Source organism: Tiliqua scincoides, chromosome 2 (assembly GCF_035046505.1).
Source record: "Tiliqua scincoides isolate rTilSci1 chromosome 2, rTilSci1.hap2, whole genome shotgun sequence".
NCBI lineage: Eukaryota > Metazoa > Chordata > Lepidosauria > Squamata > Scincidae > Tiliqua > Tiliqua scincoides.
The window spans coordinates 187,356,116-187,373,911 of NC_089822.1; the positions used below are offsets into that span (position 1 = coordinate 187,356,116).

Consider the following 17,796-nt stretch of genomic DNA (forward strand, 5'->3'; position numbering starts at 1 on the left):
TAGTCTTTCGAGACTGAAGGTTGCCAACATGACATGATGACATTCTCAATACCTTTTCTAATGATCCCAAGCATAGAATTGGCCTTCTTAATCACTGCCACCCATTGGGTCGACACTTTCATCGACCTGTCCACCACCACCCCAGAATCCCTCTCCTGTTCCATCTCAGACAGCTCAGAACCCATTAGCCTATATGTGAAGTTTTGATTTTTTTGCCCCAATGTGCATTACTTTACACTTACTTACATTGAAACGCATCTGCCATTTTGCTGCCCATTCTGCCAGTTTGGAGAGATCCTTCTGGAGCTCATGTGCTTATGGGAACACATTTCTGAGTGAATTACAGAACCTGGATTCAGTTTTACAGATCAGCCATCTGCATACACTATACCCAGGTTGCACCTGCATTGAATTGAATGTGTGAACAACTGTACCCCAGATGCAGATTAATAGTGATTGTCCTGAGTGCTGAGATACCTAGGTACTGTTTAACATGTGTACAATCCTGCTGTTTTTACTAGATCAGTACTTATGGATGTATCACAGGAAGGGTATTATGCCTCTGGGGATACTTTGTCTCATATAGAAGACCCCCATTGCTCCTAGTGAGAGATGAGATGACCTAAATAATTTAATTTCTTCTGAACAAAATGAAGCAGAAAACTCCTAAGAGAGGAATGATGACATAAAGTAAAAATATCATATGCAAACATGTAATATATGAACAATTCTTTGTCAGAACTTGAACAGACTGAATATATTGACAGCATTTATCTATTCTTCCAAGAAAATTGAGAAGACCCAAATATATAGCAATGGAATATAGTCTTTCCCGTTCCTACACCTTTAGCTCAGTCATGGGACTTGTTATTTACAGTAGCAAAATTATGTCATGATTGTACTGTAAAAATTGCCATGGACAACAGTGTTTCATGTGAAATGGCTCCAGGGAACACTCAGACCTTTGCTCTGTTTTTCCTCCCAATGTAGTGTTCCATGCCTTCCTGCATCACAGCCTTTCATGTAACATGCGCCTTTGAACACAATCTGGACATGCGGACACTTTTAGCAGAGAACGATGAAGTGAAGTTCAAGTCATTCTGTCTCGAGCATAGCAGCAATGCCACTAAGCCACCTGATGAGGCACGAACAGATGCAGATCAAGGCAAACTAGATGTGGAAAAGGCAACACTAAGGAAGCAGAAGCTCCAGCAACTGGAGGAAGACTTCTATGATCTCGTGAAGCCTTCTGAGGTAGCTGAGAACCTTGATTTGACTGAGTGGCTAGTTGACTTCATCTATCAGTACTGGAAGCTGAAGAGGAAAGCCAATTGCAACAAGCCCCTGATGGTGCCCAAAACAGATGAGGTGGACAATTTGGCTCAGCAAGAGCAGGATGTGTTGTATCGACGCTTGAAGCTTTTCACACACCTTCGGCAAGACCTTGAAAGGGTAAGTAAAATTTCTGGTTTAGTGAACTTCCCAACTGCTGCCAAGACTAGTGTAACCATTGTCAACAATTCCTTAACTCCAGAGGCCTAGTCAGTTTTCCCCTATACTGTAGTAACTTATCCTTCACAGGAACAGCTTCTGTGGCAATCAGTATCTATTCATTTTCATTTTGACTATTATTCAGATGGAACACAAATATTAAATATAAAAATGATACAATTCTACCTCTTCACCTATGGTTAAATGAATGGTTTTGTTTTGCCTTTGACATGTGAGGAAAAAGACAGTCCACTGTCTGTTGTAGGTTAATAGCCATGGATCCGATCTATGATGAGGAGCAGCTTTCAGCACAAACCTGCTAGCATGGCAGGAACCAGCTTTTGGGTAGCTTCAAATACCAGCTTCAAATACCAGTGAAATTCTCTGGTCCTTCTGCTGTGAAATGGAAGGCCTTCCATAGTGAAATGGAGGCATTCCACTATAAATGTTGGTCCCTCTTGAGCACATTAAAGGCACATCAGTAGGGTGGTGGAAAAGGAAATGTGTTCTCATGAAAGCTTTTCTCTTGCTTCTTCATTTGTAATTAATTTCTATAGCAGGCATGAATGCCCACAAGGGGAACATTCTCCTTGAGTAGCCTCATCTACTAACCACACAGTGGTATTTCTACACAAGGTGCTAAAACATCCCAGCCCTGTTTAGAGATTTGGACCTGTCTTTTGTAAGAAATCTTGCAAAGTGCCATGTAGATTGATGCCACAGTATAAAAAAATGTACTGTTTTCTACCAAAAGGTAACTTATAGATTTTATATAAATAGATTCATAATCACAGATGTAAAAATCAAAATAATCAAAAAATGCACCATTTTTATAATTTACTTCCTCACCTCCATTAATCTCTCTCTGCTCAGGACAAAACTTTTTGAAGCATAACAACCTTTTCAGCGCTGGGCAAATCTTCCCCAACCATAGCCTTGAACTCACTACAGCTAAAGGCAGCTGCATGGCACCTGAAACATTCTGTATTCAGAATGTTACTTTTGTACAGTACATCCATTTCCTCCTATTCTACTTTTCCATTCTGTTCCTCTCTCTTCAGGACGTAGTGGCCATTCACTCTTCCTTGTGGCACAAACCTGGGTCATTTCACTGGGCAAAGGGTTTTGGTTCTTCCTGAAGTTGTTTATGCTGTGTCAGCTCTGTTCCCATCTCCTCTGCTTTCTGTAGTTTCACGCTGGTTCTGCCAGTGTTTTCTTTTTTCTAATCTGTGCATAGCTAATAAAACAGAAGTTTATAGGAATCCAACAGTAATGGCAGTGTAGCACTTCAGGATACTAATAAATGTTCTTTTACTGTCTTGCATGCAGCAGCACAGCTACTAACCAGAAGTATCTCTTCCTGGCTTTAGTAAAGCTACGTCATCTATGGCAACAGTTCCCAAACTTTTTGGTCACCAGTGCACCTCACACTCCTAAATGAGGTCTCAGGGAGCCTCACTGGTACATGCACAGAGTCTCAGGGAGCCCCAGATTACCTACACATTTACAGAGTGGCACATTGCTGAGCAGATGGCGGCCACTTATGGTGTGCTTGTGGAACCTCTGAAGGAACATAAGAACAGCCCCACTGGATCAGGCCATAGGCCCATCTAGTCCAGCTTCGTGTATCTCACAGCGGCCCACCAAATGCCCCAGGGAGCACACCAGATAACAAGAGACCTCATCCTGGTGCCCTCCTTTACAAGGAGTCTCAGGGAGCCCCGGGGGTTCCTTGGAGCACACTTTGAGAAACACTGATCTATTGTACAGAGACTGCATTGCAAAGATAAGCTTGAAAGTGTGAGGGCAGTGCTTCATTGTTTAACTATGCATAATTGTGACTACGTTCTTGCTTATATAAACATTTCTATCAGGCCAGTTTCATAAAGATCTGACATCTTTATGGTAGGAAATGACTGGGGTCTTGGAGCGATTTTCATTATGTGAATAAAACTTTGTTTCCTCTTGGCCGCCTCTATTGTTTACAGGTATGACTTGTAATGGCATGACATATAACTTTAATGGAAAGCAGTATTTGGCCTGGTTACTACTTGAATGAACCAGGGTGGACTAAGGTCAGAAGAAGACAAGTATATTTAGATTCCTGCTAAGTCTAAATTTACCTCACACTGTGCTGCTGACAGTGTGTGACTTGGAGGCTTAAATATAAATGAGGTTCTCTTAGAGATTAGTGCAGGCTTTTCTCATCCCTATGCTCAATTTGGAAAACCAAATGGTCAAAATCAGCAACTCTTCAGCTTGAGGAGTGATCTTGAACTTCAGGATCAGAGGTTATGCTGTCAGAGCCCTCTTGTTGCAACAGCATGATGGTGTATCAGGAAGTAAGTCGACACTTAAATAGCTCTGCGGGATATTCTTTCTTTTGCTGGTTTCCTTGATCTGTGTCTGGCTTTGCTCTTGCCTGAACAGTTAGGCTGTCGAAACCGGATAGCCAACCAGCAGAGGGTTTCTTTTACTACTGGCATCCCCTTGGCATTCAGTATTTATGCTTAGCGGAGCTTTTCTCTGAGGGGAATTTCGTGCAACTGGGTCATCAGTCACTGGTAAAACGACAGCCCTCCTGAAGGAAGCAAGATAGACATGACTTTGGATGGCTTGGTTTATTTCAAGAGTATTGTCATTTGCTGTGCACCTGCTAGGCAGAAAACTTGCTTTTATTTGAGCAAAGTACTCCTCACTGGACAGAACAACTCAACTATTAAAAGCAAATATTTAGACTAGAGACCAGGCCCAATAAGAATTAGCCCGATTGTAGGGTGTTGGTTGGTATCTGGACTTTATATTAAATTAGTAAATTGACAACCTGATCCTGTGCATGCCTATTTAAAATTAACATCACAATCCTGTACATGTCTTGTTGAAAATTTACTGTATTTACTGTTGTTGAAAATTTACTGTATTCAGAGTCTATGCTGGGAAGGAGTCTTATTTGCAGTTTAATTAATTAATTAACATTAATTAGTTTACAGGTGGGTCCTCCATATCCGCTGGGTAGATTTGGCCAACTGCGGGTTCCGAACCCGCAATGCAGTGCCTCGCTTGAAATGCTAGAATTCCTTCTGGTCTCATCTTCTGAGATGCAAGGAGGTGCACCAGACTTCCTTGCATCGTAGAAAGCCTGCCGGAGGCCTCAGAGATGTACTTCCAGTTTTGTGAAAAACAGGAAGTCTGAGGCCTCTGACAGGCCTTCTGAGACACAAGGAGGTCACACATGGTCTTCCTGTGCCTCAAAACATCTTCATATGGCAACTGGAAAGTACATACCCTTTTGTTAAGGAGGCATTGATCACCTCTGTTGACCATGACCCTAATCCTTACACTTTCCAATCCTATGCATGTCTACTCAGGTGTCCCATTATAATCAATGGGGCTTATTCCCAGGTGTGGAAAGGCTGCAGCTTGATTTAACTAGCCAGAATGGGTAAGGCTGAAGTGCACAAGTGATTGGTTTTCGGGATCCAAGTACCCTGTCCACATCCTCAGGTTGAACAATCTGAGATGAAACCAATAAAACCTGACAAGTGGGTGCTCTGGCAACCCCCAGGCAACCACTATATCATTGAAGCTTGGAATTGGAACTGATGTGAGAGATTTCGTTTCCAAAGTGATTAGCAAATCAGTCACAGCAGGCTGCTGAGGGCTGTCCATGCTCTCCCCAGTGGGCCAACTTGTGAAAGACGGCTCACCACTCAAAACAGCTCTACTGGATGGCACTGATGGGATATAATGGTGGCAGACAAGACATTTTCTTCTCAAGTAGGTCTGAAGATAGGCTGTAGTCTGCATTCTGTCAACTTCATCACATTCTCTCCAGTGACACTCTGATGACCATTGTCCTTCCCCTTTTATTGCTTTCAGCTCTGAGGAAAGTCACAAAGCTGAGTGACTTTCCATGAGAAAGAAGAGGGCAATTAAGAGTGATTGCGTCTATCACTTGGATCATTTTTGCATAGGACAATCAGAGCAGGGAAAGGCAGAGCCATGTAGTCAGGAGAATCTCTCCACGTCATTAGAAAACCGCATCCATTATGCTCAGAGAGTAAACTGTTCTAAAAGTCCCTCACTGCACAGTGAAATGCTTTTAAATAACCTAAACCTGACCAGGTGGTGATCTGATCATGAAAAGGACACATTGTCCACTCCCACATGCGCACACATACACAAGACAAGAAAATACCCTGCTGTGTGTGAGGGGCCAAATATAAACTGGCATCAGCCCATAATAGTCATGGTCAGCATTATATCCTGAACTGCTCCAGTCAAGATGGTCTTGATGTAAATGGTGAAACCCTGGGGTCCTCAACATGATACTCAAGATTGCCTCCAAGAGCTGTTTTGGGCAGCATTTTGCTTATCCTATCCTGGACTCCTACCTGCAGTTTCCAACATTCAGAATTAAAAGATGGCTAGATAGGACACCTGACAGGGAAGATATAAACACACTCTACTAGAACCGCACCTCCTCCCTTCCCATTGAGAGGAGTTTTTAAAAAGAAAAGCAACTATTTAATTGCTGAAATCAATGCATAACATCTCAGGGGTTTACCCAGTTACTCCAACTTAACTCCTCACAATACTGAATGTTCAGTACTATACCTTTTTGGCATTTGTAAAATCTAATTGTTAATGAGTCATACTCCTACAAATCTAGACATGTATGCAAGCGCAGTCTGAGCCACATAGTTCTCCTTCTGGTTTATAAAGCTTGTATTGGCAACAGAAATTCTTACAGTGTAATAGCATAAAAACATTTGGAGTTCTGTTCCAGCAATGGTTCCAAAACTGTGAGCCGTGGCTCTCTGGTGAGCCATGGAAACCAACCAAGGGAGCTGTGGAATCCTTGCAAAAAACCTGCCACCATATACAGTGTACAGGATTGTAGCCCAAAGAGGAGCCGCAGCCATTGGCCCAGTAGGTCAAGAGAGCAGCCAGTCAAAAAAGTTTGGGAACCAAGCTTTGTGTTATAGTATTCCATACATATTTTTGTTGATACTAACACTTGAACTGAACTATAAGTTTGAATTATATTATGTGTATCGCACAAATATTATTATTTTAAAGCTCATTCTCACTACTAGAGGCAGATTCACACTAATAGTACAAATACCACTACACTGATGAAAGCTGTTGGCATAGGGAAGGAAATTGGACTTCTGCTAATAGCTGAAGATCTAGTACTTGCCTCCTTGAGAGCCTTTGAGTGCAATCTTAACCAACTTTCCAGCACTGACGTATCCACAGTGTAGCCCCAAGGTAAGGAAACAAGCATGCCCTTACCTTGAGGAGGCACCCTTGACTTGCCTCCCCACTGCAGGATGCAGTGCACACCACATTGGTACAGCTATGTCAGTGCTGGGAAGTTGGTTAGAACTGCACCCTTTGTTTTATAGTTAGAAGACCCAAGTTTGAATTCTACTTAAGCCATTTCTGCTCAACATTGCATATACACAACAGGGACCAAATGTGTACACCTGTACACAAATGTGTAAAAAATTGGTTAATCAGGTTGCTCACTTGGTAGTAATTGTCAATGACAATGACAATTTATGGTCTTTTTCTTTAGTCTGTCAGATTCTAGTCATAGAATGATGACTAAGCCAGAAGTGATGTACTTATTGGTGGTACTGAACCACAGTCTTTGTGTTTTATCAGAGTGCACTATAGGGGTGCAGGTTGTCGCAGAGGTCACAGAGAAGTTAAAAGGCATTTGAGGTGCTGGAGCTGCCAGTAGATATCCTAAACCAGTAGAATAATTGCCAGTAGATATTCCACAATTAAAGTGGAAAACTTTCTTATTCTGTTTTGCAGGTTAGAAATCTTTGTTACATGGTGACAAGGCGAGAGAAAATGAAGCACTCCATTTGCAAACTGCAGGAACAGATCTTCCATCTCCAGATGAAACTTATTGAAAAGGATCTTTACCCGGGTATGTGACCCTTCTGGGGCTCTAAAAACCTGTTACTACAAGCATTGGTTATTTGCATCTTACCAGTACTGCTAGTACTTGACAAATGAGGAGGCATTCCATGTTCTTTACCAGTGGGTATCAATTGGCAGTACCAGAGGCACAATGGGGAGGCTGGGTCAGTACTATGTAGATGCGTAGCCACAGCCTGCATGGAACAATAATCTCAGCAGGCCACACAGGGCACTGACTAGTCAGTGGCTGTACATCTGCACAGTGCTGACCAGGTGTTTCCTGCCTCTGGCAGTGTCTCTTGACACCTGTCAGTAAGGGCATAGAGACCCCTATTCCCACCAGTTGTCACACAGTACAGGTTGAGACTAATTATTCACGTGGGTTCCGCACCAAGCACTCGTGTGGATTAAAAAAAAAAATGCACTATAGCAAATCAATTTAAAAAGCAAAGTTTCTTTGCTCCAGTGATTGAAAAACAGCCTTGCTGACCTTTTGACTCTAAGATAAGAGTCATTAAGAAGACAATCCATCAGCACTTCACTCAGCCCCTCCCTTCACCAATCACCTTTCTTTCGTGTGCTGGGGGAAGGGAGGGGTCTGCAGGAGAGAGAAGGATTGATGGATTGTTAACCTGCTGTCGTGTGTGTGTGTGTGTGTGTGTGTGTGTGTGTGTGTGTGTGTGTGTGTGTGTGTGTGTGTGTGTGTGTGTGTGTGTGTCTCTCTCTCTCTCTCTCTCTCTCTCTCTCTCTCTCTCATTAAGGAGGCTGTTGTTAAAGGACTGTTCAGTTTTTAAAACTGATTTTAAAGGGATGCATTTTTCCCCTTCTCCAGGGATCAGTACATTCTTTCTCATTTGCAGGGGCCATTTGTGTTGAGTCAAATCCGTGTATAAATAGGCTGGACTTGTAATTGCATCAAAGTGCAATAAAGTTCCGATAGTCCGGCATCAAAATCTTGCTGGAAGTACTTTCAGCTTGGGAGCTGACTCCTGACCTCACTGGGTCCTGCACAACCTGTGGATGCTGCTCGAGGACCAACTGAACAGCTTAGAGTAGCAACAAGGATACTAGCTTGAGAGGGGCAGAAGAGAGAGAACCAGGGGAGTGTGCGTGATAGAACATATGTGTAAGTGTGCATATACCTCCCAATAGTCAATTTGATAATCCAGCACCACCCAGGTTTTGAAGATGCTAGAATATCAGAAGTTTACTGTACTGTCTCCTGTCCCTTGCCTCACTCTCTGCATCAGAGACATTAAAGTGAAAAAAGCTTACCTGAATTGCCAACATGGTAATCCTACTCCGACAGAGTATATCTGTTTTCTCCCAGCCCTGTCTTTGAACCTTGGATTCTGGCTGCCTGTTAGCTCTTCTTCCTCCTGCAAAGACAAGCACAACAGATCCCAAATGAGATTGAGAGATTACCTGCTTATGTGAGCTGACTGTGTAGGTGGGACATTGTTTGGCTGCAGTCCAAAAACAGTTATCATTAGCCTGAGTTATCATGTGGTTCATTTAGACTCCCCTCTAATCTGCACGAGTTTGAACAGCCTATTAGGCTTTGGGGGATCTGAGTTGCATACCTGAGCTGCCGACCCCCGCTCCCACCTGGATGACAGATACTGAGATCATTTTCCTAGCTGTGAGTACTACTATGTTTCAATTAATTAGCTTCTGATATTTAAATGGGTGTCATGGGGAAGATATCAGCCTACACTGAATTTCATGGAGGTCAAGGAAGAGTAGTGTCTTGCCAGGTGGCTTAACATTTTGAAACTCAGTGTGAGGGACAGGTTGGTATAATTCCCTCTTCCCTACACCCTAGCACAGCCATTTTCAACCACTGTGCCGTGAATGGTCTGCAGGTGTGCCGTGAGAGTTTGGGGGAGGGTCATTTGTTTGTAGGGCCAATGGGGATGTGAGTCTCCCCACCAACAGATGGTGGGCCTTGTCAGTTGTCAAAAAGCTGATGGTGTGCCTTGACAATTTTAGTACCTTGTCAGTGTGCCATGAGATGAAAAAGGTTGAAAATCACTGCCCTAGCAGATACCTTGTGGATTTGATTTCTCCATTGTGGAAAGAAAGCTGCTGATGTTTACACATGCTTTGGTATTGCCTGGCTTTTGCGAGTCAGTCTGGAGAACAGTTTGCAGGGAATTTCTATCAAGATAGTATGTGGTCTCAAGCTTGTCTTGATGTGTCACATTGACTGATACCGCCCCCCAAACCTGGAAGATGTTCCCCTTAATGCCAGGTATATAGAGGCTGGTTTTGATTATAAACGTTGAAAAATATGCTACACATGATCAGAGGTTATTATTATTAATAGTTATATTTCTATCCTGCCCTTCCTCCAAGGAACTCAAAGCAATGTGCAAGCTTCCTGCTTTCCCACCATCATCGCCTTTTATCATCATAACAGCCCTGTGATGTATGTGTTAGGCTGAGAGATAGTGATCAAGGTCACCTAATAAGCTTTATTACTGAGTGATGATTTGAACCTGTGTCCTGGTCTGATTACACCCCACACTGGCTTTCCAGAGCAGAGCCATGTCATTCTAAATAGGTTCTAATGCTATGTTCTGGTGGATCCTGGTTCAAATTAAACTCTTAATTTTGCCTGATGTTCTGGTAACCCTGTGCAAGGAACCATATAACACCTGCAGATAGGGAATTAACTAGGAACACTAACCAGAAGTGTTGCCTGTTAATGTTTTAAAATCATCCTGACCTGGAGTGAAGTCCTGTTGCAGTCACACGCTGTTGCCTTCCACCTCCTTTGGATTCTTGTTGCTAATCTTGTCTTCTAACACTCTAGATCAGGGGTGCTCAATAGGTGGATCATGAACTACCGGTAGATCGCGGGGCAAAATGAGTAGATTGCGGAGTGCCGACCCCCCCTTCAGGTGCCTCTGGGAGGAAACGCCGGGAGTAAGGCCCATTGTACTCAATGGGGCTTACTCCCAGGTAAGTGTGGCTAGGATTGCAGCCTCACAGCCTAATCCTAGGCATGTCTACTCAGGAGTAAGTCCTGTTATACTCAGTGGGGCTCAAGGTACACCAACATACATTGTACACATAAATGTTATATGTTATGATGGCGCGAACATTGTAAAAAAAACTCTGGTAGATCTCCAGGCCTTGCTGGGTTTCAAAGTAGCTCTCAAGCCAAAAAAGTGTGAGCACCCCTGCTCTAGATGTTAAAGACTTTAGCGACCGCATCTGGTTCATTGGCATGTTTTACTAGCAGTTGCCTTGGCTTCTTGGCAACTGCATCTGGCTCTTTTGAGGATCAAAGGTTAAACTGCTGGCAGGTTGTCTTTTGCTCCTCTGTGCTTTATCTGTAAATGTATTTGCTGTATCTGTTCATAGGGAGTGCCCTTACAATGCACAAAATAATCTGAATTATTATTATTATTTTTTAAACAAACAGGAACTTGGTAGATTTCTTTTCTTTAATCAACAGCAACTTAAAAGCACACAGTTGTGGAGCCCACATCTTGCACATTTCTTTTCATTTTTTGCAACAAGAGCACAGGATCTGAAATTCAAAGCTGTGTAACATTTTCTCCAGAAGGAGCATCTGGTTGTTTGGCAGAGTTTTCAGTCAGTTGTTGTGTTTGTGGCTTTGGAGCCTCCTCAGAAGCCATCACGTGACTGGGGTTTCTTTAGGACTGTCTGGACCACATTTCTCTTTTGCTAAATGCTTCTGCTTGAGTTGAATTTTGAGGGCCTCAGGAATGTGTACACTGAAAAATGTGTGGCTCCAAATCTGTTTATTCTGATACAAAGTCCTTTCTTACACCAAAGGCCCTATAACCACCATTATTATGTCCCGATCAGAGGCTGGCAACAACTTTAGCAAAGTCAAATCTCTCAAAACGAAGTCCAGTATCTCAATATTTCTCAGCAATCACATTCAAAATTTAGATTCAGACCCAAACATCTCCAGAGTTACTAAGCTATATGTGCGTACAGTCTTGGGTTGAAAACAAATCCCCCCCTTTCAGACTGTGAATAGTATTTGTCTTTTGTTCCCCACCTCAAAATGATAAGTAGAGATGTTTGTTTCTGGTAAGACAGGATGTCAGCCTAACAGCCCAGTCCTAAACTGCACTGATGCAGTTAGGCCACATGGTCTGCGCTGTATCCAGAGCAGTTTAGGAGACAGCTGGAGTTCACCTCAGTGTAAGGGGATATATTTCTCTTTATCCTGATTAAAGCCCCAACCAGCCCTGTGGGACTTCTCAGATCTGTGCGGCACAAATTCAGGAAGACCATGTAGGTCTACAGGTTTGGCTGTGGCGTGTGCCACTGCAGCTGATCCTGCTCCCTCCAGGGTGTGATTCACCTCCTATTCCACCCCCCCCCCGCCTAAAAATACTCCCTCTCCACCTCTGTTCCACCCTCTTGCACCCCTCTCTCACTTCCCACGCTATGAAGAACACACTTACCTGTGTCATGGGAAGCGGAACTGGTGTTACTGAGCTAGCACGGGCCTCTGCACCAGCCCAGCCGGTTCACGAGTCATCACAGATGTGCATTACAGCATGTTTGCAACACTCTGGACCGGTATGGGGACAGCCATGTTGGCCCAACATCTCCTTAGTATTGTGCTGTAAGTCTTAGTGAACACAATGGGCTTACTTCTGTTCTTCTGAAATCTCTTGTTTCCTGATAGTTTGGTATAAAAATTTGTTGTGGCAGACCTCCCAGCACAGCGCCCTAGGGCAAAGGTCCACAATGGCCCCCCTGCCGCAGGATGTCGCTGCCCCCCTGTGTGCAAATCCACTCCCCTCCCCTTTATCTGGAGTGCACAGTACTTTGCACAACTCCAGGATGCATCGGGGAAGCCTCTCTGAGGTTCCCCATAGTTTTAAACTGTGCTTCCAGAAAACCAGAAGTACAGTTTCCAACCCCGTCAGGATCCTCAGAGAGGCTTCTGTGGAGTCCTAAAGGTGTATGAGGGCATTTGCCCCATAGAATGAATGGGAGGTCTGCCACTGAGCATTTCCATGATTCTCCCCTCTTTCAGCTGTAACTGTTGAAGCCTGCAATTGGATGTACAAGCTTAGGGACACGCACCCTCTGATACCTGCATGTGACCTAGCATCATCTTTATTTTTGAATGGGTAGAGCTGGAATTACAGTCAGACACTGTAAAGTGTGTACAGAGCACGTCAGTTTGCATGCCCATTGTCTTTCTCTGGCATTTGCTGCAAAATAGATTTCTTTTACCCTTAAATTACAGCTATTTTTCCTTTTCTTTTGTTGCTTGACTAAATGTTGGGTGCTGTCCATATCCATCCATTAGAAGGCAGGCTTAGATGTTGCTCCCTAGAGGTAAACTCTGCAAATACTTTGTGTTAAGCAGCCAAGATAAAATTTGCCATGTGTCCAAACCCTTTGAGAACCCTTAAGCCTTGGACAGTATAGTACAAGTACTGGATACAATGATATGTCTCCACATTAAATGACAAGCAGTCACAATATTCTTGTAATAAAGGCTGTGTGGGTTTAAGGCATTTCAAGGTTTGTTGCATGTGGAATGTGTGACCCTCGCTCATGAAAGGCCTCTTGGAGGCAGGAAAGTTCCACTGTATCCATTTATTCCTACTCCTACTGTGGAATCTCCTGGGTACCCATAAGTAGTTAGGGAATCCTCATTTACTCTGTTCCTGACTCTTCCTGTCCTGGGTACAGTTATTTGGAATGGAGCTTTTGGGGGCTGGGTAGGATTGGGGATTTGTACACAGTGCACAGAAGACAGCCTAGAATTTGACAGTCTGATAAAGGAAATTTGTTTATATGGGTTTATTATGGTAACCTTGTGATTTAAGCTAAACTGTATTTTTGCCTAAGCTACATTTTGATGAAAAGTCTGCGTCAGTGTTATAAGTGTTCTTGGGAAAAGGCTTGTCCCCACCTGCTAACATAGTAGCTCTTACTGCCAAAATAAGCTGTCAAGGAGAATATTGCAGTTACACATTAGATTCACATGGCAGCTTTCATGCTGGTTTCATAATTAGCCAGGATGTTTTGGTGCAGGTGTCTTTTTTGGGTCTCTTACTCCAAATGCTTCACATTTGCCAGTTTAGCTTATACAGGAGCTGAGCTGGCTGGAGTGGAGTTTTCTGTTTTGATTGAAGTTCAGCTTTGCCTGCTTGCCTCAGGTGGTGTAGACTTCCACAAAAGAGCTCATACTAGAGAGAGACTTGATAGGAAGGAGCTTGTTCCAGCTTCCCCGTAAGTTCACGTGGAGCTTTGCCAGTGATAAACATGGAAATAGGATCAAGCCACAAAGATCAGCCTTGTAATTCAAGAGGAAATTGCAGCTTCACTTGAAAAACCAATCTCAGGCATAAACACAATCATAAGACTGTATATCTATTCTCTGTAGCTACCTTAAGTTGTAAGTCTAAGGGAAAGGGCAGTTTTTATTTTTCATTCCTCATGTTTTTAGAAATAATTAACAGTCATGGTAATGTATAGGTCGCATTCTGGTCTCCTTGTTATGGAACTCCATGTAAGTAAAATATGAAGTAGTCCAAATGGATTTCCAAGTTATTTACTGTTCTGTTTTGTTCTGAGATAGATTAAGTAGTTCATTCAGATACACACCAGCCTGCTTTGGCAGTCAGTAGATAGACCTATGAAAAATCATTTTCATATTTACTTTCTATTTATGGTGTGTTTGGATAAATAACAGCTCTAGCCCTGGGAGTTTAATTTTTGCTCATCATTCTGTAATCCCAGTGGTCACAGAGGCTGTTAAATAACCCCAAGAAATGCATGAGAGTCATATTTCACTTTGTTTGATCTGTAGCCCAGACAGCTTTACTTCCAAAACAAATCTGCTTTCTTGGAAATGTGCTTAAAGTGGCCTTTCTTACTGTCACTTGTGGTCATTTTGGAACTTTGGCTCTAGACAGATGAAGTTATGGAAATTCTTCTAGCTTGTCCTATATACAACAGGGATTGGCAACTACAAAGGGCAAATTCAGAATCAGGAAAGTGCTAAATATGAATTCCCCCCATTCAGAAAGGTTCACCCCATTACAAGCCATACCAAGCCTAGCTTTTAATAGGCTTCACCCTTGCCACTAACAAGTTCCACTGATCAGCACCCCCTTTTGGAAGCAAAAAAGCTCAGCCTTAACAATGGGGGAGGGACTGGCAGGAAAGGAGGTGAACAGTGTGTGTTTGTTTTTTCCTGTGTTTTCTCAGAAAAACTTGAACTGATTTTTTTTTTTTACTGGCTTCCTCCAGAAATCTTGGGGAAAAGGTAGTACAAGTGTGAGGAGATTGGAGGAACTCACCCATGAGCACTGAGAGCTGTGACTGCTCCAGATTGCTAGGGGCCCTGCACTGCGCCCATCATGGCATTCGCTAGCTGCCCCTTGGTGGTGCATGTTGCTACCACTGCTACCAGTACTAAGGGCTCAGTGCTAAGGGCCCAGTTTCGTTGGGTCCTCTGATGGCTGTGGGCATTTGCCAGAGCTCACCTGTCAAAGCCCTGACTAAAAGCTTCTTTTACACATTATATGACTGACAGCACAATCCTAAGTTCCCCCTCAGCCATGAAGCTTCCTGGGTGACCTTGAACCAGTCGCTTTCTCTCAGTCTCACCTACCTGACAGGGTTGTTGTGAGGACAAAAGGAGGGGAGTAGCTGTGTACACCACCCTGAGCTCTTTGGAGGAAGGGTGATATAGAAATGTAATAAACAAACAAACAAATTTGTGCTGGAATGGGGAGGCTGGCAGGCTTGCCCCATATCCAGCGTGAGTTTGGGGCTGAAAGCAGCTCAGCCCAGGGCAAGGGAAATTGCTTCCCCTTACCCCAAGGAGAGCCACTGCAGTCCCAATGGGTCTACTCAGTTTTGCACCACCTAGAGGTGGTGCAGCCCAGAGCTGTTGCGGCTACCCAGGAACGGGGCAGGATCCTGCATAAGTGCCAGATTCTGGCCCCACCTCTGCTGTCCCTTTACCTGCCCACCCCGAAACACCTCCTCCCCGCCCTCCCCACGCCCCCACCAACTTCCTTACAGGCCGAACTCAGCCAGTGCAAACTCACCCTGTTTTAGCACTGAAGAGGCTAAATGTAGCCTCCGTGGGTCAGCACATGTATTTGCCCTGGCCTGGCTGACTCAGGAAGAGGTGCAAACATGCTGTACAGCACATTTGTGACCCTCCTGGGCTGGGGCAAGGGATTTCTGCTGGCCCAGCACAATCTTAGGATTGCGCTCTGTCAGAGTGGCCTTTCAAGTCTTCCCTTGTCTAAAAACATAATAGTGTTGTCAAATAAGTGCAAGAAAGGCCTAGGTGTTCAGAGGTGCAACTGCTCTATATGCTCTAACTGCTCTGCTCTATATGACTTTGGCGGAGGGGGTGACAAAAATCTGCCTGAGAAACCATATGAAATTAGCTTATATGAGGTCAGTAACCACCTGTCTGTTATTAACTCAGGGCCCAATCCTATCAAACTTTCCAGCGCTGATACACTGTGCCATCGGGGCATGTGCTGCATCCTGTGTTGGGGGGCAGTCACAAAGGCCTCCTCTAAATAAGGGAATGTTTGTTCCCTTACCTTGGGTCTACATTGTGGCTGCGTTGGCGCTGGAAAGTTGGATAGGATTGGGCCCTCTGTCCAGAGAGCAGGCAAGCCTGTAGACCAGACAGGGAGGGAGAGATCCCTGAAAGACTAATATGACTTCTATTCGTACCCGTCTGAATTGTCTCAACCTTGCCTAGCTAAGCGGAGCATGAACATCCTTTTAAAGATGTGAATCGAAGCAGTTGGGCCATCTCTCTTGAAAAGTGGCTTCAGTCTTTTATGCGTCACTTAAATCAGATGCAGATTTATTTAAAAATAAAGAAGCAATGTTGTCTTAAGTATAAAATAAAAGATAGGTAGAGCATAGTGCCTTTAAACCTGTTGTAGGTAGTACTTTCCCTGTACTTTCCCTGTTCCAGAGTAGTAAGGACAGAAAGGCAAAACACATGCTTGTTTCCCATGTTCTGAAGGCAAAGATTCCTTTCAAAGGATTCACATCCTGGAATGTGCCCTCAGATTTCATTGCCACTAGAATATGTGGAAAGCTATGTGGAGAGCCAGAGGGAAACATAGAGACTAGCAGGACACTGAAAACTACCTTATGATTCTACCTTTGGTAGCAGTGGGGCAAAGGTTAACTTCCTATAACTGATTAACAAGATAAGTAGAATTTAGTGATTACAGGTTAGGCAAAGAGGCTTTCTACACAACTTATAAAGTAGTGGTGTTGTAACATTCAACTGAGTTTCCCAGTAACGTGAGGGTCAAACTATGTGTAATTTTAAGTATATGATTGCTTCTTATGTGCTTGGATTTTTCTGGGTAGAGGGGAGGGGGTTGTTTGTTTATTAGAGAGCAGTTGTAGGAGGAGGTGATCTAGTCCAGGGCCATGGTGTGGGAGAGATGGCTTTCATCCTTTGCTCCTTCTTCCCAAAGCCCTGATCCAGAACAGCCTGCATAGTGCTCATACCCCTCAATAATGGTGTCAGCATTCTCAAATCCTATGGAATTCAGCAGTAGGGTGCAAGAGTCATTGCTTTGGATAATCCTTTATCCTTGTTTTTTATATCTTAACATGCTTTCCCACAAGCTGTGCATTGTTCGGATTGACCCACTAGGCCTCTGTCTTCCTTTTCACCTTTTCTGTATGCCCTGAGGGGAACAATCTGCCTCACTCATCACTGGCCTAGTATAGTTATTAATTAATGTGTGCTGTGGCGGTTAATGAACAAGACCTTGGTGGGAAACAGTTGGCACACTTGGCTTTGAGAAAGATCATCTCACAAAGCTGAGCATGGTAGTTTATCCTGCCACTGAGGAAAGGAGGGCCACGTCTCTTAAAGCAGGAAGGGGCTGCCTGTTCGTAATCGGGGCTTTTCTAAATCTCTGTCTCCTGTGAACTGAAGGAGAAAAACCCCTGGCTGTCCAGCTTTGAAATGCAGCTGTTTCTTTTGACAGACTTTCTTTGCAGAAACAGTTGCATTCATATTGCTGTTTGGGAGCTTTGCGCCATCTAAACAAAGCCATATATTTTATTTGTTAAGTCAAGTGAAAAATGTGTCTGCCCTTCTCCAGTTAGCTGGCAGGAATCAAGCAAACATCCATTTTGCTTTTTTTCCTGGAAGGCTGCTTGTGAGAAGAATCTTTGATTGGCATTCCTGGAAATGTAAATCCTCCATAAAATCATAATAGTGGTTTTATTAAGTGGCTAGGAAGACTGGCCTAATTGGTTTAGGTTGATAGTGCATCAACCCACAGGTTGTTTCTCTAATGGCAGCTTTTGGAGCCTTGGGAGTCCGCTCATAACAGT

General features: G+C 43.7%; 1 protein-coding gene across 4 annotated transcripts in view; it reads left to right on the top strand.

The window, feature by feature from the left end:
• Positions 1–17,796, top strand: part of JADE2 (jade family PHD finger 2) — a 167,868-nt gene that overhangs the window by 137,762 nt on the left and 12,310 nt on the right. For all 4 annotated transcript variants that reach the window (XM_066618226.1, XM_066618225.1, XM_066618227.1 and 1 more), the window contains 2 exons: positions 991–1,452; positions 7,321–7,438. In XM_066618226.1, coding sequence (XP_066474323.1) covers positions 991–1,452; positions 7,321–7,438 — 580 coding nt within the window. The remainder of the gene's footprint in view (positions 1–990; positions 1,453–7,320; positions 7,439–17,796) is intronic.